This window comes from Ctenocephalides felis, unplaced genomic scaffold (genome assembly GCF_003426905.1).
Source record: "Ctenocephalides felis isolate EL2017-DRISC unplaced genomic scaffold, ASM342690v1 CF-g0.4_SCAFFOLD_00845, whole genome shotgun sequence".
Classification (NCBI taxonomy): domain Eukaryota; kingdom Metazoa; phylum Arthropoda; class Insecta; order Siphonaptera; family Pulicidae; genus Ctenocephalides; species Ctenocephalides felis.
In genome coordinates this window covers 39,235,344-39,260,322 of record NW_020536999.1, presented here as the reverse complement: position 1 = coordinate 39,260,322, position 24,979 = coordinate 39,235,344, and the positions used below count along the sequence as shown (strand labels likewise).

The window sequence follows — 24,979 nt, the reverse complement described above, 5'->3', positions numbered from 1 at the left end:
TTCATGGTCTCGAGTTCAGATCTAAACAAACATCCTAAAATATTATAACCCTACGAAATGTGTTTGAATTATAGAAATTACACTATGATCGATAAAATAACGATATGTTCTAAGTCAGTTTGAAAGATATGGAAATCGCACTGATTAGATTCTAGTGAAATCAAAAACTTTATTTCGGAAATAAACCGTTGGAAATTTTATCTAAATAGCTAAATCTCAATTCCTATTCATCAAATTATAAGTCATTAAATCGATTTCTACACATATCAAAAAATTCGTGAAACTTTCACTAATTTTAAGACAAAATGCCTTTTGCGAAAAGAAATTTAAGAATCTACAAAGGATGTAGTGAAAATCTAGGAAAAATCTTAACGGTCAAATAAGCACCTTGTTCAAATCAATCTTATGATAAACTAGTACGGACCTATTAGAATTCTTTTATTATTTATGTTTGAGTATGTCCTTATTAGATCGCTCAAAAACTAGAATTTGAGCTTTACGATGCTTAGAGCTTTTACGATGTGTAACATAGAAAATGCTATTATGCTATATTATTCATATTATAATACTATTTGCAGCTTCTTCTATGTTTCTGATGTCGGTGTCGATAGTATGGATTTTAATTCAATATTTGAGATCCCGCCCGATCGCTAAAGAAACTCTGGCATGCGGTGTGAAATCGCAATTTATTTTCTATTTGTTTTCGAATATCTTCATGTTAACTGGACGAATTGCTTTATTTATACTTCTAATAATGTGCTTCCAATTTTGGACTTTAGTTTTAATTGGTAAGAGTAATATTATTAACTTGTTTTATGGGTACTTTAGTAAAGAAGATTATATTCTTTCACACTTTTACTACAGTACTTTTCATCAATCAGTCATAATCTTTCAATAAAAAAAATTTTAGGTTTGCATTGGACTTCTAGCACTGTGTGGATTTTTAGCAAGTCTGAATCAAATGGTTTATCGATTGCCAATATTCTATACAATATTGTTATTGGATTATCGAATTGCTTTGTTTTGATAGATTTTAATAACAATTTGGAAATTCTTCAGATATTGCTATATTATCTAATTGTTATAATCGAAAACATATGTTGTATTACTCTAGGTTTTATACTAAAAACCGATACTCTTCATAAACTTTTAATAATTTTGACTTCATTAATGATGAGTAGTACAATTATGAGTGCGGGCACAATTTTTCTGTACCATAAATATTTTTATAATATAAATGGTAAAATAAAATTCAAGAAAAAATTAGCGTTTGACATAGAAAATGTCGAAAACAATGTGGCAAATTCAGAAAATGAAAAAAATAGCAGAAAATCAGTGAAGCGAAGTAACTGTCCTAATGATAAATCGGAAAGCGGATCTAAAGATATTTCAGATGCGGAAATTACTGATAGAAAGTTACTTTTAGAAAACCTGGTTGCCAGATCTGGTACGCCAACTTTTATATGTACTCCAATACTTGATGAAAACACATCAAATGATATTTTATTTCATTCGATTATTAATGATTCCGGTCTGAATGAAGAAATGAGCAATGATGAATCTATAACTAATTTAAAGAATAAGTTAAAACGTCGTGGAATTTGTTCAGTGAGTGATCTCGGTCTAAAACCAGTTGATTCTGATGAAAATGATATCTTTATTGAAGATATTGACAAAATTTGTGATCTATCTGTGAGCAAAAGACGAGGTATATGTTCGTCTGTAGAATTAGAACTGTATAACAAAATACAATTAGACAATAATATTAATAAAGTAGATACCGCAGTAGATTTACAGAAAAAGAGAAAGCCTATTTATGTTACGTTTGATAATAATGATATAGAAATAATATCAATTAACAATGTGCCTTTAGACAGTAGGTTTGAATTCGTTGATGAAAACTGTGAAGTGGAAAGTAAAATATCAGATGATAGTAAATATACATTAATTTTAAGTGCACCTAGTGAAATTATGTCTGCGCACGATTATGAAAATGTTTGCGCTGTGAATATAGCCAGAGAATTTTGGGGTTTACGATCTTGGCGAGGATATTCAGATATTGAAACTTGGTTACATGATGATAGCATTGTAAGAGATCAAGACAATATAACGAGTACTGTAGCAACAAGTACGTCTTCTGAAATTAGTTCAAATGACGCATTTGAAAATATTTCTATGAACACAGAAAATATGTGTGTTCTTTTAGATAACAGTAAACCAATTGATATGAGTAAAATTAATCATAAGCGTTTTAAGAGTTCTGACTGTAAGGAAGATTTATTCAACATTAAACCTTATATAATTGATCAAAATGGTGGTTTTCTACCAGCAGCTACGTTGTCGCCTATAAAAGAAGAATTAGAAGAAAGTCCAGAGAAAAATGAGAGCGGTAGTACTCTTGTTACGACCATAGACGTTATTCGCAAGAACACCGATATCAATTCTCCAAGATATATTTATCATAGGACTGAAAATATTCTTGAATCTCCTACCAGCAATAAATCTATCTATAAACCAAGATCTCTTTGGCCTACCGACAACATTACAAATTCGTTGCCGAAATCCACTAAACCTATTTATGAAAATAATTCCATTGTTAGAAACAAATTAATCACCAATTCAAAAATATTAATGAACCTCTGTGATAACGAGCTGAAAAACTGTGATAACTTCACAAATATTATGTATCTAGATAAACCAATTATATCATCTTCACTACAGTCTCTTGTATCAAGTTCTTCCAGTGAGGATATATTATCTATATCAGAAATTGCTAGATGTTTTCCTTTAGTAAAGAAACATACGGGTAGACCAAGAAGGAAATTCTCTTTAATAAGAGATAGATTTGAAATGTCCCTGAGAAAACAAGTTGATTTTCATAATGATTTGAAAAAGTCAAAATATGGGGAAAATGATATTAATGTGCCTAATATGTAAATAAATTTGTTAGAGACTCATATTTGTATACAAATAAAATTGAATATAAGTTTTAAATAAAGACACCATTATATTTATAATGTAATGTATTCATTTTATTTCACTTGACTTGATGTGCATTATATATATTTTAAATAAGTACATATGTTAAACATATAATGTATTAAGGCATTCTTATTCATGATTTTTATAAATAACTACTAGTCTTACTTATAAATTACATAGTATATTTGAAAAATCAAATTGATTCTTCAAACTTCGTTGAAGTTGCAAATTTTTACATACACAAAAATTCAATATACCATTTAATATTAAATGTTAACCGGCGTAAAATTAAACACATTTTTTTAAACTTCTTAATATTAATGGAATTAAATCTAAAAAATAATAAAAAATACTTGTCAATTATAATCTATCATTATTTTTTTGTATTCTTTGCACTTCTTTCTACTTTAAAAATTTAAACTTCTGTTTTTAAATTCAAGCATATTTGTGAGTCATCAAAGAATATTTATGATAATAAATATCATATAATTTGATATTACGTCATGGACCATATATGACTACAATCATTCTTAGCAAAAAAGAATGATAAAATACTCTTTAAAATGCAATATAATTTATTTAATTGTGGTATCTAAAAAGTGCATTAAAATTACATCTTTAACAGTATATAATAACAGGTAATGAAAGATAAAAAAATAAGTACATATATCATATTAAAACTAAATAAGTTTAATTGTGCCTTATGTACTTATTTTCAGATTTTCTACTACCAATATTTTTACATTCATAATATCTTGAGTTAGTTCATCATATTCACTTATAAAAATAGTATAGGTAATGAGTTATTATTTAGTTTATATATTCAGTAAAATAATTTCTCATCTCTTCATTAAAATATAAAAATCATAATTATCAAGAAAAGGAATGTTTTAAATTTGTACATTTTGGTGTCTTAAATTTGAAGAGAACTAACAAAAACAATTTATAAAACTTGTATTTGATTTAAAATTCAATCCAAATTAATAATATCACATAATTTATGACTAGTATTTTTTTCAGATAAGCTTACAAGTTTATAACTGTGTAAGTTAAGTGGAATGTGATTTTATAAATTAGGGCTTTGCAAAAACACTTGGTAAATTATCTATGCTTAGTTTATAAGTATCAAAGCTCTTACCTTTTTATAAATTCCGCATATATATGCATAGATATATTTTTATGTGTATGTCTTTGTTCTATGTGTGAATATGCATAGGTAAAATATCATGAATTCTTGAAGCCTGGAATGCGCAATGATGTTTCAAAGTTATAGTAGTTTTTTGATTTAGTATGAACTGCTTTATATTCAAATATAAACCTAAACTTTGATACCAAAATTGCATAAAATGCTCTTGTCCTTTAAGTAGATGATATTTGTTATATTGCAGTGGATTGAGGCGCTTGTATGTTAGCAACTCTAGAACTTCGAAATCTTGTTAAATGTCTCAAGTTATTTAACATTGAATGCATGTAAAATCTATAAAAATAATATTAATATTACTTACATATTACATATTTATGAATGTATGTATGTAAGGGATTATGAAGAACTCACTTTTTGTTGTTTAATAATGCATCATCTTCAGGAATAAAAAGAAAAGATACAAATAGACCTATCAAACATGCCACACAATGAAGGAAAAATATTCCAGATATTGAAAATGTATCTGAAACATAAAAAAAAATTAATACAAAAATATTTCAAATGTTTAATAAATATCATACCTATGAAATTTGGAAACATGTTTTGTAAAATTAGTGTACTGAGCCAATGTATTCCAATCATTATTCCAATAAGAGTTCCTTTTATATTGTTTGGTGCGATTTCAGATAATGTAATCCAGTATATAAAATTAGAAGCAAGTGCATTTCCAGATTCATATAAGAATATTAATATTAATTTAGCTGCTTTAGATGGCACAGAATCATCCGACCATGGACCATTATTATGATTGCAATCAAACAAAAAGTCGATAGTATTAGCTGTTTGAGTTTCAGCCGTCATTGCTAGCGGAGTTGGCAAAAATGGATAAGGAGTTTTATCTTCCATTAATGACAAATGAGTTAACTTTTTCTGTTTATGTGTAATAAATTCAGGCTCAATTACATAGCTCATGTCCATACCAATAAGTACTCTATGGCAATTTTGTAATGTATTTTCATTCATCCAAGAATTTTCCCTGAATTCTTGTAAATTTATTGAGTTGTCATATGAGTCATTAAATGATAAAATACCTAGTAATGGCAAAGTGATGGCCATTATTGCTGTCCCAAGTATTAAAGAAGAACGTCTACCTATTTTATCTATCGTGAACATTAAAATTGCAGTTGTTACAGCCTAAAATAAATTAATCAATCAAATACAAATAATTATTTTAAATAAACAATGGTCACATAAAATACCCTCAAGTGATTTAATATTATCACTGCCATATTTTGTTGATATTTTGAGCACACCCCAAACATTCCCAGTATTATGGTAGAATAGTATCTTATAGTCGCATGGCCCATCATTTCACATAAAACAACTAATGAAATTCCAAGAATAATTGTTTGTATAGTCTTAGAGCTATAAAACATATGATGGTTTAATAATAATTAGCTTATAAACAAATTTGTGATAATTTGATTTATACAGACCTATATTTCGAAGGTGTGAGATTTGCAGTTTGTTGTCCATTTTTCAAATTATAATTTGTTCTTGGAAGCAATAGTAATAGCACAAAAGTTACAACAGATACAACAGATGTCAATCCTTGAAACATATCAGTATTAGAATAATTTAGCATCTGTATTACATTCGAATTTTTAAAAATTTTAGTATAATATTTACCAAACTCAGATCTCCATGATATTCGAGAAAAGCTCATATAAGTAAGAACTATGTAGCTAATGGTTGAAAATAAAGACATCAGCAGCATTAGTTGATATTTTTTCTGATTATATGAACTAGTTATGTTGATATATTGTGTGATAAACAAGAGCGATCCTGAAAATAGTAAATATGTACATTATAGGTATGAAATTGAATAATTCTAGGTTTGCAAAATATGTTGGAAAAAATTGCTAGGTAAGAATAAAGCAAATAAATAAATAATATAGTAACACTTACCAGCAAATCCAGCAAGAATTCTTGAGCTCAAAAATATTATAAATGATTCCGTTAGAGAGCTCATAAGTGAACAAGAAAACAATAACGAAGAACAGAATGAAAGTACAGCTCTTGCACCAAATTTATTGACCAATGATCCTAATATAAAAATTTGTTGTTAGAACAAATTTGGTAAAATATGAGTACAACAATTGAATATCATACTGCATGCATTTGTAAATTGATGATCTTGGTGGTGTTGACTAATTCCTTAGTTTAACTATAAACTTTTTAGTTAAAACAATAAATATTGAAATCATAACAGCACTATGAACCAATTATTTATAAATATATACCTCCGATGAAAGATGAAAACAGAGCCCCTATAATCCAAGATGTTATTACGGCATTTTCTTCAGTACAATCAAGGGTGATAGTGTATCTTAATTTCACTAAATTATCTACCCCTAATCCTGCTTCATAACCAAATAAAAAACCTATCAAACTACTTAAAATAGCCATATGTATGTATTGTAAAGCACTCATTTTTGATTGCTGTTTGGCTTGGCGTTGTAAAGAATCATTGTGATTATTTGCTGTTTTATCAGGTAATAAATCTCTCATATCTTCTTCATCAGACATCGTAATATTATATTTTTATTGTTTATTTATGGTATTCTGCAAATACTATAAATCTTAGTTGACAATTGCACTGTCTACGTTCATTTTGTATGTAAACTAATATGAACTCAGCTGTCTGTGAAATAGATAGGGCGCGCTTTTCAATTTGCAGAATATACAAAACTTGAAACTTATAATAAAAATTGTTTTATAAGACTTTTATCTTAAATTCAACAATTCTGTTATATTTCACAAACGTTTTCTCTCTGATTTGACAATATTGTTACATTTATTGTATTTAATTGGACAATATCTGTCAAATTTTGACAGCTGTCAAACTGGAGAAGCTCTTTTTGCAAAATTCGTAAATCGAATGTTTACTTGCCATCCTGGAATATACATAATCTAGAGAATAATGCTTGCTAATGTTTATTTAAGATTAATTATTTAGAAATATAATATTTTGAAATATAAAATTTATCTTGTCAAATAACTCGATCCGTTAGTTTGTATTAATATGTATAGAGCCCGCCACCATCGCACAGAAAACTCGCATTCGTTCCGAGTCGCTGGTCTGGAGTCTGTCTGCTCGCATCTCGCTCTTCGTTCGCATTCGATACTTACAGAACAGCTGTTTCGAGTTTCGACACAGACTAATAATAACTTTTCTACCTGCAACATTTACGCTTGTAAAAATTTGTTCTGTTATTTCTTAAGCTAAATATTAAGTGTTAAAATAGTGATAAGTGACACAAAATCATCGAAGGATTGTGTTCTCAAAACTACAATTAATATATCCCCCTTTACGGGTGTGTATTTTTCAATGAAAACGCACAGCGTCTAGTGCGTATGATGTCTACTTGACTGTATCAAATTATTTTCAAAATCGAATCGTAGATATTTTATTATAGTGAAGTGTTTTTGTCAAATTTGCAAATAAGCTATTAAAAACAATAAGAATGTCGATTGTACCTAATAGTTCAGCACTTAGGGCATTAGCTCTAGAATACAAAAGTCTACAAGAGGAACCAGTGGAGGGTTTTAGGGTAAAATTAGTGGGTGAAGAAAATTTATTTGAATGGGAAGTTGCGATATTTGGACCCCCTGATACTTTGTACCAAGGAGGATATTTTAAGGTTTGTCTTTAATATTTATAAAACATAACCTATTTAACTAAAATTTTTGCTTTATTTTAATAAACAAATAACTAGTTTGTGTGATATTTTTATTTGAAAATTTACACCATTTCACTTTTTTAATATCTCAAATTAATCACTAAATCTGAATTAAAAATTTTAGCTGCAATTTTAATGTCACGTGCTTCTGTTTATATAAACTTTATATTTATATTTATAATTTGACACGTTAATCGCCACGATAGAAACATTTTCATAAATGTCATTGTTTAGAAAATTTAGTTGTATCAAAGAAAACATTTTTTTAGCATAATTGCTGGAATGACACTATTTTTTATGTCTCACATATATGACTGACATGGCTCTATATTAAAATTTTGTTTTTTAAGCTACCAAATTGTGCATGTCTGACATATATGTCTGACATGGCTTCATAGACCTTATACAATTTCATGGACTGCTAATCCCCATACATTTCTCAAGTAAAAAAGTGTCAAAAGATGTTCTATGGTATGAGGGCAAACGAGGGTAGTTTTGCGGCCGAGATATGTCAAACTCGATCACTTGAACGTCAAATGAAAGTCCTTGTGTTCGAAATTGTTGGGAAAATATTATATAATATACAATTTATGTTAAACTAATGAATGTAATGAATTATTTATGTATTTATTTATTTATTTTAGTTATACAAAGTGTTTAAGAAAAATAAAAAAAAATTAAAAAAATATTTTACGTATTATAAAATTCACTGAAAATAAGAACAGTTGGCTAGAGCTATTATGGGAAATTAGAAAGCAATAATGAAATATTTGTTTAAATGCGATATATTTGTTATTGATGTTTAAAAAGCACAATTTTTGTGTGAAAGTGGCGTACATATTTATCAACTTTGCTTTTTTTATGTTCTTCATGGTGCATTCTAATTGTTAAATACATTTTTGCGACAAAGTTGATAAGGTCATGATAGTGCTGGACAAATTGCTGGAAATGGCTTGATCTAAAAAAATGTGCAAGTCCCAAGTCATTCAACTTTCGGAGAATCGTGCTTTCATATGAACTTTTGTACATTAAATTTAAAGAATTTCGAATTTGGGTTTCTATATATAAACATAATTTAAACATTGCATTGGAAGGATATGAAAGATATCCTCGATTTTTTATATCGATGAATGTCGAATTTCCCGGAATACTTGCGAAGCATTCAGAACAGGTTTTACTGCAATCAGGAACTTTACCACAGACCAAACACATTTTAGAAGACATTTTACTTTTAACAATTTTATAACAGGTATATTTTTATCCTCTTTTAGTTTAAAAACCCGAGCGATCAAACATCACGTGAACCCAAGTAACTGTAAAATTTAAGCGATCAAGTGCATTCGAATAATCTCGGTAAAGCTCGTGTTCGTATTTGACATATCTCGGCCGCAAAATTACCCTCGTATGCCCTCATACCATAGAACATCTTTTGACACTTTTTATGCGCTCAACTAGCAGTCCATGTATTGTATAAGGTCTATGCATGGCTTATATAAATTTTTTTAGCGTCAAAACACATGACTGACATGTCAATTAACGTGTTAATTTTTTTAAATATTTATATTTGAATATATTTAGACCAAAATTCTTAAACTTCGAGTGTTTTGACGACCCCAGACAAATATAAAAGAACAAAAAATTAATATGATTTATTATGATGATGTATTTATTAGGTAACAAATACATATATACATACGCATATGAAATTATAGCTTTACAGTTCATTTTTTAACATACAAAAAGCTAAAATTAAAAATTGCACAAAAAATTATGAAATTTTATTTATTATAATTTTATAGATTATAATCTCTAATATATTTAAGTAGTTGCGTTAGATATTTGTCATTAAAATCTTTCACGACCGTAAAATTTTGCTACGAGACCCTACTTCGGGTCGCGACCCATAGTTTAAGAATCCCTGACATGTAGGAATTGCCATTTTTTCTAAACAAATACGAGTTTGCTGCTTAGGGAGCGTTCATTAATCACGTGATCGGAAGGATTTTTGGACCCCCTCCCTTTGGTGATACGTGGTGATATTCAAAACTACCCCCATCCCCACAAAACCTCACGTGTATTTTTAGTTACGAAAAAAATTGTAAATTGAAAATGTTGGATATTTTTAAAAATATTCAGGTAAAAAATAAATACACGTGATTTCTTACTATACCCCTCCCTCCACCACGTGATATTTCGTGATTTTTTGTTACCCCCCCCTACCACAAAAAACCTCACGTGATTAATAGACGCCCCCCTATATAAAATATTCTAAATGTATATTAAATGTTCTGCGATTTATTGTATCATATTATTTATTTTGTGAAGGATTTTTGGATCTCCTCCCCCTTGGTGATACGTGGTGATATACCTATACGTGGTGATAACCCCCCGCCCCCACCAAACCTCACGTGTATTTTTACGAGAAAAAATTGTAAATTATTAAAAAATATATATATATACCCTTCCCTCCCCCACGTGATATTTTGTGATTTTTTATCAACCTCCCCTGTCCCAAAAAACCTCACGTGATTAATAGACGCCCCCTATATACAATATTCTTAATGTATGTTAAATATTCTGAACTTTATTGTATCATTATTTATTTTGTAAATTGTGACAATATTTACAATATTGATGCTTAAGAAGCTTTTTAATTTTTTTTTTTTTACAATAACTCTGTCAAAAATTAAACCAAGGCTAAATTCATTTAAAAACCCAAATGAAACGCAATTTTGTAAAAATTAATTAAATACATAAAAAAGAATTTATTGTCTGCTAAATACAATTGAAGGCAGTCGGCAATGTATGTTAATGAGAGTTGTGTGAATTAGACTGTCAGGCAACTGGGTTAATGCATTTCTGTGTGTAGCAAGAGCACTTTTTGTTCGACGTCGAAACAATACTAAAAGCATATAATATAAATCGTAAATCCTTTTGTCTCTATGCTAATCGTTGCTTACAGTTTCATTCACTAGTAAGTTGCAAAATCTCAAATAATGCAATATTCATGTCGACTTTATGCACTATAGACATGGATCTTTGTTAATAATTTATTGATACTTCATACGTCAGTGTTTCCAGACTTTTATATACTATATATTTCATTCTGAGAGTATTTTACATATTTATGATAATAATTTTATTAATCGTACATTAAATCATCCTGGTCTGTAGACCAATCAGAATCATATTAGATCTCCTGCGTGGTAAGGCGTTGATTGTAGTTCTTGGTTTATTGTCTTCATGTTTATTTTCTTTGCCATAAGTTTTCATCAATTATGAACTTAATTATTTACTACAAATTTATCATTAAATAATTAAATTCAAGATTTTATAAACGCACATTTCATACCATTTGTCCCTAAAAAGCAAATTTGGTTAATATTTTTGTTTACTGTATTTTTTGTTATAGTTATAGAGACTTTCTCTAAAATTTGTATTTTGTATAGTGTTATGTATACTTGCCTTCATGAAAAAGGTATTTTTTTGGATTGGCAGGTAGAAACTTTTGTAGTACAAGTACTTACAATAGACGTTAAAAACTCTTCTTACTTGGAAAATGTCTTTTATATATATACATATATATATATATATATCTATATATATATATATGTGTGTGTGTGTGTAAAAATAATAATTATTTTTTATTCACCACTATATTTACAACTGCCCAGTTAAGGACATTTAGTAAATTTGTGGAATTTGCAATTGTCAGCCGTAATAGAGACATTGTATATTATAGTGGCATGTAGGAGAAACAACTCAATAGTTGAGAGAATATTTTACACATATTTTTAATACATAATTTTCATTAAATGTATAATTATTCATCCCGAGTTGTAGACCAATCAGAATCATATTAGATCACTTGGTTGGTGAGGTGTAACCTGTAGTTCTAGGTTCTAAAACAGCATTTTATTTGGATCATTTCAATATAACTTTTTCGGATCTAATTTCTTCACTTATTATTTTGTTATTTAATGTTTGCAATTATTCAATAAATTTCAGTAATTAGTAAAAAAAACTGTCTTACATTTTGCATCAAGTAATTCATGAGCACGATCGAAAATTTTAAGATGCATTGTGAACGTATTAATAAAGTAATAAAATAAATAAGCAAAAAATACCACGAAAAATTACCAGGTCACCCAGACAAATATTCAAAAGAAGTAAGTGAGGAACCTCCTACTTGAAAAATGAAAAATAAATGGCCATACGATCTTGAATGAAATGTCCAAAATAAAAAAAGAGATGTCTCATAGGAGATAAACTCTTTAAATGCATATTGTCTTAAAAAATTATATTATTTTGATCGGCACTAAATCTATGCATAAAAAAAAAACATTTTGCATGTTTTTATGTCTCTTGTTTCGAGATTTCAATAAGACGAACTTAAGTTAGTACCGATATTTCAGAATATATTATTTGACTAGGGATCAGGACTTAAGGTTTTATTATTAAAGTTAAATTATGTAATGATTATTACTCTTACAATTTCTGTAATAGTTATGAATTATTTATTGATGTACCAATCCATGGCAAGGGCCCTATTACGAGGAAACATATTGCTATCTATATTTTCAAGTAATAACTGATGTTACTACTGCTTGACATCAAACTGCCCGAGGTGTGTATTGAACCTAGACCCTCTGATTGGCAACCCTTAGCTCCAATGATTACTAATTATAGAAGTAATCCATAGTGACGCTCTTCTGTGTATTTGAATTACTTCTCGTTTCGGCATATAAACTCCTTTTACGGTTCACATAGAAAAAAATTATTTATTCAATTTCATAAATGCCGTTCGTTGATTTTATTCAAACATTGCGTGTTCTGCTAAGGCCATCGAAGTTTTCGGATGTGTATAAAATTAGATATTATTTACCTTTACTATTGATCACCTTGCTTTGTTGCGGGGTTAGTTCAAGGTCTGCATGAACTTGCCATAAGTCGTTTGTAAAATTTGAAGGAAATGCTAAGAAACAGCTTGAAATTAAACATAGATTGCGAATTTGAACAACCGGTTAATAAACATACGCAGAATTGTTGATATATAATTTCAATGAAATCCTTCATTTTAATGTCATTAATATATTTCAATGATGCATTTTTCCAATTAGAATTTCCATACATATTCTTGATTGATGGGCAAGCTATATTGTTTTTATACTAAAACTGATGCTGTGGGCGATGCACATTTGTGGTATTAGCTATCTTTGTCATTACACTAAAATGATATTTTACAAAAAACATTTTTGATAATTTTATAAAATACTAGCAAACCCAACGAACTCCGTTTCGCCACCAGATGGTTTCGCGAGAAAGATGAAGAAATTTTTTGTTTGTTTTATATTTGAAAAGGAAAAATTTGATATTATTATACAACAGTAACGAATTTATTTCGATTACAAAAATGAAGTGTTTTTTAGTTGAACTTCTCAAAGTAAATGAAAGTGAATCCGCAAATTATCCGTTTTATTGAAGTGTTCTTTGGTAAACCACATTTTTTGTTTTTTGGTCTGACGTTAACACAAACAAAGCGGATGGTTTTCCAACTCGTGAACAGGCAACGTATAACTGCCCATGTGAAAAACAATGATTTTCTAAATAATCTATTTGAAATTTATACTGCAAACACTAAGCGATTGGCCTTGCGACTTGTTATTGCGAACGCAAGGCGAACTGGAAATTGCAATCGTTTGAAGTCAAACGGAAGATCAGTCGGAATCATTGGTATGTCACCAAATTGCCAGCAATTTTTGATTGAATGAAATTGAGATTGAGATTGAATTGATTGAAATTCATTGCGTGTACATCATTATTCTTTGCGGCAAGAATTGCTCGTTGACTTAACCAAGCATAATTCTGATAATTCTCACTAATGTCATTACTCGAATTTTTAATTACGGTGCGTGAAGTTCCAGCAGCTTGCATTAAGGCACGATGCCATGCACAACTAATTTTCTTAGCTATAAACCTTGCGGAGCTCGAGGCCTTTCCAACGAATGCAAAATTGTCGAAATAGGTTTGTGCATTCTGGAGTTATATCGTCAGGAAAGAAAACCCGACTTATTTTTATATATATGTAGTAATTAATTAAAATCGCAAAGAATCGAAAATGAAAATTTTTGTATATCTTTACGTTCTGAACATTTTGACATACCTTGGAAAAAATGGATGTATGTGTAGTGTGTGAGTGTAGCGTGTTTGTATGCCTTTGATACAATTTTTCGTACACGAGTTCGAGAACATGGATCAACCGATTTGAATTATTCAAAAAACATTCGTTTCCTATTTATAAGGAGACTAGAAAAATGGTACTAATTCAGTTTTTTTGGGAGAACAAAGCGACCGATTTGAATGATTCAAAAAACTTTTTACTTGTATTGACGAAATGAAGAAGTGTTAAAATTTTTGGGAAGGCCGATCCAGCGGTTTCAGGAAATACTATTTCGCGGTCATAACTGATCATTAGAATATACGCGTCAAATTATCAGATATTTTATAGAGATTTTGATATCAAGTTCAAAATTCTCAAAAACCTATTTTTTTAATGCTTTTTAAAGCTTTAAAAAAAATTAAATTGCGATACGGGATATTCAAATTAGTTTAATGATGTTTGTGCAAGATTTATACGAGCTTCTCCATTCATCTGGAACAAAACTATAATTACCAAATCTTCTGCATTCAATGATCATCCAATTTGGGTACTTCAATTTCAATTAACTACATTTTACTATAGGTGTCCTATTTTGATTCGATTTTCGACTAGGGTTAAATTACCTTTTCCATGGTCAGTGGAAATTTCATGCAAACTTCGGAACACGTGCATAGTTGTATCAGCTTTATTCTGTTATATCGAGAAAGTTCTTCGCATACAAACGCAAAACTGATGTAACCATTACAAAACTACCATGCGCCGAATGGCCAAGCCAGAGCTTGCTTGGTGTGAGGAAACACGTGGATGCACTAGCTTTTAGATGGAGAGTTGATGAATGATTCCGTGAATTATTTTCACGGGTGGAAATATTCCGGTGTATGTGAAAATATGTGCAGAACAGGGATGCTCAACATAACAAAGGATTTTTTTTTTTGTAAAGTAAAATTCTTAGTACTTCATTTGCCATAAGCTTTCATCAATTTAGTACTGCTTTATTTACTTAAAATTTATCATTAAACAATAACAGTTTAAGATTTTATAAACCAACATTTCGATTAATATTTACATTTATTTTATTTTATACTTTCCATAAGAATGTGTTTTTGAAAAAAATCCGATTTGCTGATTTTATGTTTTCTCGACGTTTCAAATCATTCTAACTCGAATGAGACCAAATTTAGAAAAATTGTTTGTGTATAAGTATGTGAGCCGATTTTTTACCTTTCGTCGACGTTTTCCCAAAAATGGCTGCACCGAATTTGATATATTTTTCGTAAAGTAAAATGCTTAGTAGTTCATTCTTTACTTTATTTCCAATAAGCTCTCATCAATTGTGAACTTGTGAACAAATTGTGAACTGTTTTACTTACTTAAAATTCATCAAAAAATAACAGTTTCAGTTTTTATTAATGGACATAAATTCGATCAACATTTTCATTCACTTTATTTTATACTTTCCATAAGAATGTGTTTTTGCAAAAAAATCCGATTTGCTGATTTTATGTTTTTTCTACGTTTCAAGTCATTCTAGATCGAATGAGACCGAATTTGGAAAAAGTATCTGTGTATAAGTATGTGAGCCGAATTTTTTACCTTTCGTCGAGGTTTTCCTAAAAACGGCTAAACCGATTTCAAAAATTCAAAAGCCATTCGATGTAATTCGATACCGACTAGCGTTTGTCAGTTTTGCGCGATCGGCCAAGACATTTCTTCATAATTAGCTGAAAAGTGTAATTTTTTTGTCCGCCTTTTAGCCCACAATTTTTAATCAATTTTAAAAATTCAAAAGATATTGGTTGGGAATCGCTTGGATTAGTTATTGGTAAAGATCGCCTGGGCCGTTTCTTCTTAATTAAATGCTGATAAAATATTTTTGACGATTTTGATGAAAGTATGGCAATAGATTTTATAGTCTGAAATAACATAATAAAAATTATAGGCCTACGATAAGCAGTTGAATTATAGAAAGTTTGGAATTTCGTCGCGCGCTTCAGCGATTCTAATCAGAATTCATGCTTTTTGTGCGTATGCTGTTTCTGTGTTTTCTAGTTAGCTACTAATTACAGTTGACATCACACTTCAATAAAGTATATTTTTATAATCCAAAATAGCTGAAATGAAATTTGTTAAGCAAATTAATTTTATTTATATAATTAGATATATTATAAGCATGTTTGAAAGGCTTCATATGGAAAACGCATTGATTGTATTTTTAGCTAAAGCAAAAATTTAATGGTTTATTTTTCGCAATTAACTGTTGAGCAGTTTACCTAAATAGCTAAATCTCAATTTTTATTGATTAAGTTTAATTATGTATATGAATCGGGAAGTTTAATTATGGATCGGGAAGTTAATACAACTTGCCTTAAGGCAAAATACTACTTACAACTAATTCAAAATTTTCATTAATTTTTTTGTGTTTTGTCTATGGAAACTTGCCGATGAATTTGTTTCGTGTAGGGCTATGGAAACTTGCCAGCACACTAAAGGTAATTTATTTATTTTTTCTTGGCTCGACAGGTAGAAACTTGTATAGTACCACCTAGTACTTGCACATTTCTTGCAATAGACGTAAAAATATTTCAAGAAAATGCCAATAATGACTTCGAAATAGCATTTTTAACGAATAAATTGAAAATTAATTACTGCTTTTAACAAGATTTTTTGTGGCGGACGTAGCTCAGAGGTAGCATGTCCGACTCACATGCCGGAGATCGATGGTTCGACTCCTGGCGCTTCCAAATAATTGTTAATTTGTAGAATACGAGAAAAAATAGAAGTAAATAGGAAAAAAGAAGTTTAGAAGATGAGAAGAACATATTGAGAAACAAGAAGAAGAATGAAAATTGGATGGAAGATTAGGATATAAGAAGAGATAGTATATATATGATGAATGTATAAGAAATATATATGTAAGAATTGTATAGAATATGATGAAGAATAAAATGAATAATGTATGTGGCTAAAAATGCTGTAAAGCGGAGGCCAATAAAAATTTAAAAAAAAAAAAAAAAAAAAAAAAAACAAGATTTTCATTATTGAGTACATACATTTAATTTGATTGAATTACAAATTATTGATGTAATTAAATTATTATTAATAAATAAAATATTGTGAATTTTATATCGAATGGAAAAACAACTACTCAGTTGTTTTTTCCAACATGCCATTGTAGTATACAATGTCCCTTCTCGGCCGACTATTGTAAATTCATCAAATTTATTGAATGTCCTTTACTGAACAGTTGTAAATAAAAGAGATAATAAAAAAAAAGCAACTATTTAATTTCTATTTATTGTAATCGCATATCGTTAAAAATTTACATATGTATTTTATTTTCAAGTTAAATATGTCCATCAATTAGATCGACCAATGTTTTGAGTATCAAAATTTTATGTTTCACACTATTTCTTATTTGGAAAATGGCCTTTTTACAACACTCTCATTATTGAAAACAAATTTAATTGAATTGCAGATTATTGATGTAATTTGTGTAAATTAAATCGTCCCGAGTCGAATTAGAATTTGGGCATCAATGTCAATAAAAAGTGTTAATAGTGAGTGAAAGTTGTGTTTGCAATTATTATTGGTTGGGAAGCGTGCTGATTAGTTTTTGGTAGAGATCTGACGGGCCGTTTTCTTGTAATAGGGTGTTAAAAAAATTTTTTCGTCGATTTTTATTATTATTTTTTTGACGATAGATACCATAGTCTTCTAGATCATACTAAAATATAACGGCTCTACGACAATTGGTTTAACTTTGAAAACTCGTCAAAGTTTGCAAAAATTAGTATGGTCTTTTTGGCATTTGTCAAAATTAGAACTTTCATCAACTTTTGCTCAAAAACGCCTGAAATTTCAGAAATTTAAAAACTATTTGACTTATCTCGATGAGGATTATTGTTTCTCAGTTTTGTGCGATGATCGGCTGAGTCGTTTCTTTGTAATTTGGGAAGAAGTGTTAAACATTTCGTCCACATTTAAGCTCATACTACCGAATCGATTTTAAAAAATCAAAAACTGTTCGAAAGATATTAGTTGGGAATGATGATTATTATTGATTCTTTATCATCACATATTGATACATTTATTTTCAAATCAAATATTTCCATCAATTACATCGAACAATTTCATTCAGTATCAGAAACTCTTATATTCATACGCAATTTATGTTAGGAATATTTCTTCGCCCACAGATTCCGTTTCGAAAACATTTTTGTTATTTATATTATATGCATGACAATTGTACAAGTTCGGCGAGATTATTGTATACCTTTAGGTATTTGCTAGATACATAGAAAGGCAGAACACATAATTCTTTGCGTTGTAGCTGTAGGTACTCCAGCGATTCGTATACCTTTTTGCGTGTCGAGCAGTGGTTCACAAAATGATATTGAAATTGGATATTGTAACATTTATAAATAGTGTCATTATCAGATGGTAGATAAACTGATAAGTATTGAAACTTTATTGACTTAATGTAATTGAAACAAATTTTCATTCAAAATATAAAGCAAATTGCGTTTGTAGCGTATAGCATTTGGTATAGATTGCTATGATCTTTCATACCAGAATAATTGTCTGTATGAAATACAGTATTCATAAATTATATTAAATGAATTTTTTTTTAAATTACAGATTTCAAGTACGCATATAATGTAGTGTGTACAGGTACATTACATTATCTCTATCTTTTTGTATTTATGTTATTACTCAAAAAAGTATCGACTAATATTAGTACCAAATTAATGTTGTAATCTAGTATAGACTAGTATAGCCTTAGGTTAATTATCTAGGGAGCAACATCAAGATATTTACTTATTTGTAAAAATATACATGTGTTATTAAATTTCCCAATCTTATATTATTGATCTGGTAAATTCTCCCGAATTTGTATTATTTTCGATGTTGCCTGTACTCATGTAAATAGTTTGAGAACGCAAAATAGCATCCCTCCTGTTTCTATAGAAGGGACGGTAGTATCGATCTCATGCTTACGAACGCTTCTAAACATTATGACCATAATTTTTCAACGATTCTAAAACTTTGTACAGTGATACCCCGACATACGAGTTTAATTTGTTTTGTAACCACTCTCGTTTGTTGAATCGCTCGTATTTAAAAAAAATTATATAAATGCTTTGAAATGCTATTAATTCATTCCAGCACTATAGTTTTTGTTAAGTTTTTTTTTTATTTTTTGATTATTGAGCAAATAAACTCACTATTTATTTATTAATTTATTTTTTTATTTATTTTTTCTTTTTTTTGCGTATATCAAATTTGTAAATAAGGCATTATAGTCTTGATTAACAAAAATAAATTATAACAAAAAAAATCTATTTATTTATTGTTTTTTCCTGTCCATTCATGATTTGGCGGAAATTCTGTTTAAACATGTCTATTGTGTGTTCCTCATATTTTTCAATAATTTCACGCTTTAATTCAAGACACATGACTTTTTTCTTTGGACTCATGGTTATAAAAGTAAATATTTTGAAAATGTACAAAAAGCAAAAAATACAATCTCAACATACCTAACTGTGCAATAAACTATTAATATATAGTTAAAATCTCATACGTTAAAATAATCCTCGATATAAGCGCATGGGTAAATCGTTATTACCCAATTAATTAATATATAATTGAAATGACGTGCTGATTAGTTTTTTGCGAAGACAGGTCCAGCCGTTTCGAAGATACGGGGTGAAAAGTGCCACAAACGGTAATTAAGTTTCTGAAAGAACAGAGCGCCCGATTTGAATGATTCAAAAATGAAAAATTGATTAAAATTTGTTCAAAAGGCAGGTCCAGTGGTTTCAGAGATACAGAGGAAAAAGTAAAAATTAAATCATATTTCGCGGTCAAAAATGATTATGATTTATTTGTTCATCAAATTATTAGATATTTTATAGAAATTTTAAAAATGAGTACTAATTTTGTTACAAATATTTTTTGAGTTTCGTACCAAAATTTTTAATTTTTAAAGTTCACTTGTACGGTTGAAGCAAATATCAAAAGTTTCCGACAATACATTTTTTCAAAATTTTCAAAAATATAATAATAAGTCTGAAGTTTGCAATTCAGTTTAAATATAGTAATAAAAAAGTATATATTTCATATGAGTTATTCTAATCATAAGAAATATATCCTCAGATAGATTCATTCGGCATCTCTTGTTACAATGTAAACAATCTCAAGTGTTGTATGCGATAAGATCGTCGCTATATAATATATGAATGATAAAATATATAGTATTTATAATTATCTATTTGAAAATATTTAAAACAATTGTTATGAATCATTGATCAATAGTTATTGATTACTGATTTTTTTTCTCGAATATTTAATTCTGGTACGGAAACTTCAAGCAATTTGCCTTAAGGCACGATGCCATGCACCACTAGTTCATATTTTCATTTTGCCATCAACTTTTTTCTATGAAACTCTTACTTGCTCACATCTCGTATCATAAATATTGCTTGTATCTTGAAGCAAACGAGCCGTTCCTTTGGTCGCTCGTAAGTCGAGGTACTACTGTATATCCAAAATATTTCTCTTCCGTTAGTGTTGAGTAAAATTTAACTCTATTTCGTCATTAGAATCGATAATAAATCATACATTTGTAATTGAAAATTGTGTATTTCTTAATGAGAAACATCACTATCATTACATGTTTAATATGTATACTTCACAAAACGTCATCAAATAGTAATTACTTTAGCATACGAAAGAGACATTTATAATTACTATTTGAAATCTTATTTTCAGCCAAGTTTAATGAAACTTATATGTATATATATATATATATATATATATATATATATATATATATATATATGCATTTTAATTACTGTGTATATAATATTTTTAATTAAGCGTGAACTTAATTTTATTTTCTCTCAAATGGTTTTACTAATAGCTTTCAGCAGGAATATAAAAACACATTAATTCTTTCCTAATATCATGTTTCAATTTCGAAAAGTGAAAGCTTAATTTAAAGTAATAGTTTTATGCACGGATGATTTTTTTGTTGGCTAAATAATGACCATTTAGTTTACCTAATAACATTGCTTTCTAGTTTGGTTTTATGTAATATACAATTGATTTGGATTCAATTGTTATATATTTTATTTCAGTCGACAAATTTTGCAATCGATACAAAAAAATGTTTATTGAATTTGTTTCAAACATTTTATGAACATTGATACTGTACTGATACTGTACGTTTTGCGTTATACATCGAAAACCTATTGCGATATATGTATTTGCTTTTACCTATATGTAATCTTTATTTAGTTTTACGGTGACATATTAATAATTCGGATATATCTGATGATAATTAGAGGTAATTTTAATTACTCTTGAACATTCGATAGCTTGAATAGTAATCCTCTTTCCCTTTTAATAATATATGAATGTTCATGAACTAGCATTGTGGCACGTATATATAAATATAAATATATATATATATATATATATATAATTTTAGGTATACGTTATTTAATTGTTTTATAAAATTTACTGTTGTTTTTAAGTTAGATTTAACAGTTTTTTCATATAGCCTTCATAAAAGCTTACGAGTGGGTGGGGTAAAAATATCTAACTTATCCTTAACCCTACAAGGTGTAAAAAATAAAAAAAAGTGAATGAAAAAGTAAATTATGTTAAATAAGCAATTTTACAAGATATAAATAAGTAGTTATTTCAACTAGATCAAGATAATATTCAGTGTTATCTTTGTAAAAAAACGCACCTTTAAAATTTATATTTTGCATTTGTTGAATAAAGTAGCTATTAATTCGTAAACATAAAATGAGACATTTAATATGTTTGCTCCCAGCTATCCCATTGTACGCTGTCTCTGGGGTAAAAAGGGACAAATGACAAATTTTAGAAAAATAGAATTAAAAATTATATAATTAGCGTTTTAATTATACAATTTAATAATATAATTTGGTTTAGACAGAATAATCACTTAAAGTCAAAACGGACCTTTGTACTTTGTGTATTGTTTTTATAATAAAACGTGATAAAAAATAATTTGTTTCTAATTTTTATTAAAGCAGTCCTAATTTTTCTAAAATTTTATGTCGAAGCATAAACTATCAAGTAAAATGTAATCAAAATTTCGCATTGTATAAGATCAATACTATCGGACTAAAACAATGGTATAATCAATTCCATGATAAATCGCGTGGCTATATTGAATTTCTATAATTCTTTAGGCACGCTTATTAAACACCATTGTTTTTTGGTATTTTGTAAATACTGATAACATTTCTACCCGTATATTGTAGCTCATAATTTCAGTAGATAAAAACAAATATTCATTTGCGTGTACACTTTAATTTCCGCTCCTTAGTAAAGCTTTTATGTTGCTTTTGCTTAGTTGGGGAAAAATAATAATGTTATATAAAGTTTACGATATTTTTTATTTAAATAATTAAATATACAAATCCTCTCAAATATGCATTTATCTTGTCTGTAATATGGTAATATAATTTATTGATTCTTTTATACAACATATTAGAAAACGAGAGTAGAGTTGATCCCTTATTTGTCCTATGATATCATTAGCTGGTCAATCTACCTTTTGCCAAACAATCTAATACAAATATTATATATAAAATTATTTAATCTTTATATTTCATTTAGGCATGCCGATATACAGTGTACAATGTATCATAGAAAATTTGAAGTACTTCAAAAGAGTACTTAAAAACTTAGACATTTGAAGAGGTTTATAATTGACTATACAACTGTGACTTTTGTTCAAATCAAAAATGTAACATTAATTTTTACTATAAATGTAATACATAAAATTAATATTACATGTAATGCAAAGAATATATAACATCAAGAAAAAATCGTAGGAAGAATTAGTATATATATTTTATAATTGTCTAATCTTTGTTCTAAGGTGCTAACAAACCTTGAATTTCAATTTAAATTTAAGTCAAACCTATTTTCCTCCTCTTTTTTATGGATATACTAGATTTTTTTAGTCCATGTTGTTTATTCAGATGGGTACTATATTACATTAGAAATGTAATCTATTAATAATATTCATTATTTATTTTGTCGCACGTACTTTCTCTTTCATTGTAACTTTATTTATTGCGTATCGTGCGGGCCATATAGCCTCAATATTATTAATTTATGCTAATCAGAATTTGTACCGCGACACTTTCAACATTGAGTCATAGATAAAAAAAATGATAAAATACTGAGCTTCATGCAAATGAAAGCAGATAAATAAATTCGTCGATATCGATAAATTTGTATATGAAAATGTAAAAGTAAAAAATACATATTTAAAATCCGACTGGTCGCCGGATATAATAAGAACCGATAAGAAAATATTTTTATACATTGGCTGGAACAAACTTTAAACTAGAATTCGTGCTCGACGGAATTAGTAGTAGGTAATGTTGTTGCTCTCCAAAACTAATAGAGAAGGTATTTCCAAATATTGTCATGTAAAATGAAAAGTGGAAAGTTTCTAAAGCTGTTATCTTTATTGAAATTTATAAGAAAAGTACTATGTTGGATCATATGAATCATTTGAACAGAAGAGAAAATTATATAGAAGATACAATATTATTTTACTAGGTTTATAAAAAGTTCCTTATTTGTAGTCGAATTTTATTACAATAATATAGTGGTATATTTACACATGGTTACTCATAAAGTTTGAAACAAAGAATTTCAAAAAAAACCTTTTCACAGTTTTTTCTTCTTTTTTTATTTTATTTCTCATAGCTATCTACAATACGTACATTTAGCTACAATTGTAGACAATTTAGGAATATGGCGTTTCACAGTTTTCTGATATTACTTTTTTACCGATTTATGTAGAGTATGAAAATTTCTTAATTAAAATGTTATAATCGTAATTTAAGGGACACAACTAGCGTGAAATTTTCAAAAAATCGAATTTTTAATTTTTCCATATTTCGATAATTTATACCTTTAAAAATAACATACCAAAATTTAAAATCGATATCTTAAATTGATATCTTGAATTTTTGAGTCACAGCCATTTAAAGAGTATATATATATAGAGTATATAGATCTATATACTCGAGTATATAGTATAGAGTAGTAGAGTATATAGAGTATATAGTATAGTATATATATAGAGTATAGAGTATAACGATCATTTTATTTTTAAACGCGTTTTTCTCGAAACAGCATTTTCCGTATTTGCTGCAGCGATTACTCAAAAACAAATGATCCGATCACTATCAATTTTTTTTTACATGTTCTATATATATAGTTTTCCGTAAAATGAACCATCGATTTTTTGATCGGATCAAAAATCGAATTTTGGCAGCCCAAAAACGACCCTAATTTTAGATAAAATTAGACTTTTTTTTAAAAAAAAAAAACGCCGTCATTTGGTCAATTTTTGATTTTTTTCTTTATCGTAGTTCATTTTACAGACGATATTATCTAGTTTAATGAGAATTTTTTTTTTCAAATTTCATCCACGTAGAAGGCCGGAATCACAGCAGCAGTGTAGGGCCTTTTTTTGTCGCGCCGTTGGAGATCGACGATAACTTAAAAAATATTTAATTTTTTTCTTCAAAAATTTTACTATGTATTCTTGAAACATGTATAAATATATTCCTAAAATTTTGAAATGATTGATAAAGTAGTTTTTTTAATATAAATTCCCAAAAATCATCTTTTTTTAGGCGGTTACACTAGTTGTGCCCCTTAATGTTGTACATATTATTTGATGTTTGAGTTTTTTTTAATAAAAGTTTCTATGTAATTATTCTTTAGCAATGATTTTCATAAACAATTTGGTTGTTACATATAGATTTAATAATACACTTGACTATTGTTTACGGTGAGATTATATAATGTTTAGTACTTTTTTGTAGCTACGTAACCGTGTCATTGTTATTTGATTGTATATCATCAAATTTCTTTTCGTGT

At 28.3% G+C, this 24,979-nt stretch overlaps 3 protein-coding genes across 3 annotated transcripts in view; 2 read left to right on the top strand and 1 right to left on the bottom strand.

Moving 5' to 3' along the window:
* Positions 1–1,251: 1,251 nt before the first annotated feature.
* Positions 1,252–2,995, top strand: LOC113363553 (the record flags this gene model as incomplete). The annotated part of the gene is made up of 1 exon (XM_026606044.1): positions 1,252–2,995. A coding segment is annotated over one exon (1,686 nt), but the record flags the coding sequence as incomplete, so codon positions are not given.
* Positions 2,996–4,123: 1,128 nt separating this feature from the next.
* On the bottom strand, positions 4,124–6,796 carry LOC113363374 (solute carrier family 2, facilitated glucose transporter member 10-like). The gene is made up of 9 exons (XM_026605868.1): positions 6,430–6,796; positions 6,095–6,232; positions 5,816–5,971; positions 5,623–5,737; positions 5,386–5,551; positions 4,708–5,320; positions 4,538–4,649; positions 4,315–4,459; positions 4,124–4,223 (listed from the first exon to the last, which is right to left on the bottom strand). The coding sequence occupies exons 1-8, from the start codon at positions 6,713–6,715 to the stop codon at positions 4,360–4,362; spliced, it is 1,686 nt and encodes a 561-aa protein (XP_026461653.1). The 5' UTR covers positions 6,716–6,796; the 3' UTR covers positions 4,124–4,223; positions 4,315–4,359.
* Positions 6,797–7,375: 579 nt separating this feature from the next.
* Positions 7,376–24,979, top strand: part of LOC113373880 (ubiquitin-conjugating enzyme E2 R2) — a 73,536-nt gene continuing 55,932 nt past the window's right edge. The window contains exon 1 of the mRNA XM_026614148.1: positions 7,376–7,830. Coding sequence (XP_026469933.1) covers positions 7,654–7,830 — 177 coding nt within the window. The 5' untranslated portion in view covers positions 7,376–7,653. The remainder of the gene's footprint in view (positions 7,831–24,979) is intronic.

What these genes read in the sequence shown, in the direction of transcription:
- LOC113363374 (XM_026605868.1), bottom strand. Translation starts at nt 6,715, where the DNA reads ATGTCTGATGAAGAAGATATGAGAGATTTATTACCTGATAAAACAGCA. An exon ending in ATCATGGAGATCTGAGTTTG is followed by an intron (nt 5,738 to 5,815) that starts GTAAATATTATA and finishes ATATGTTTCAAG; the next exon opens with GATTGACATCTGTTGTATCT. An exon ending in GCATTATTAAACAACAAAAA is followed by an intron (nt 4,460 to 4,537) that starts GTGAGTTCTTCA and finishes TTATTTTTATAG; the next exon opens with ATTTTACATGCATTCAATGT.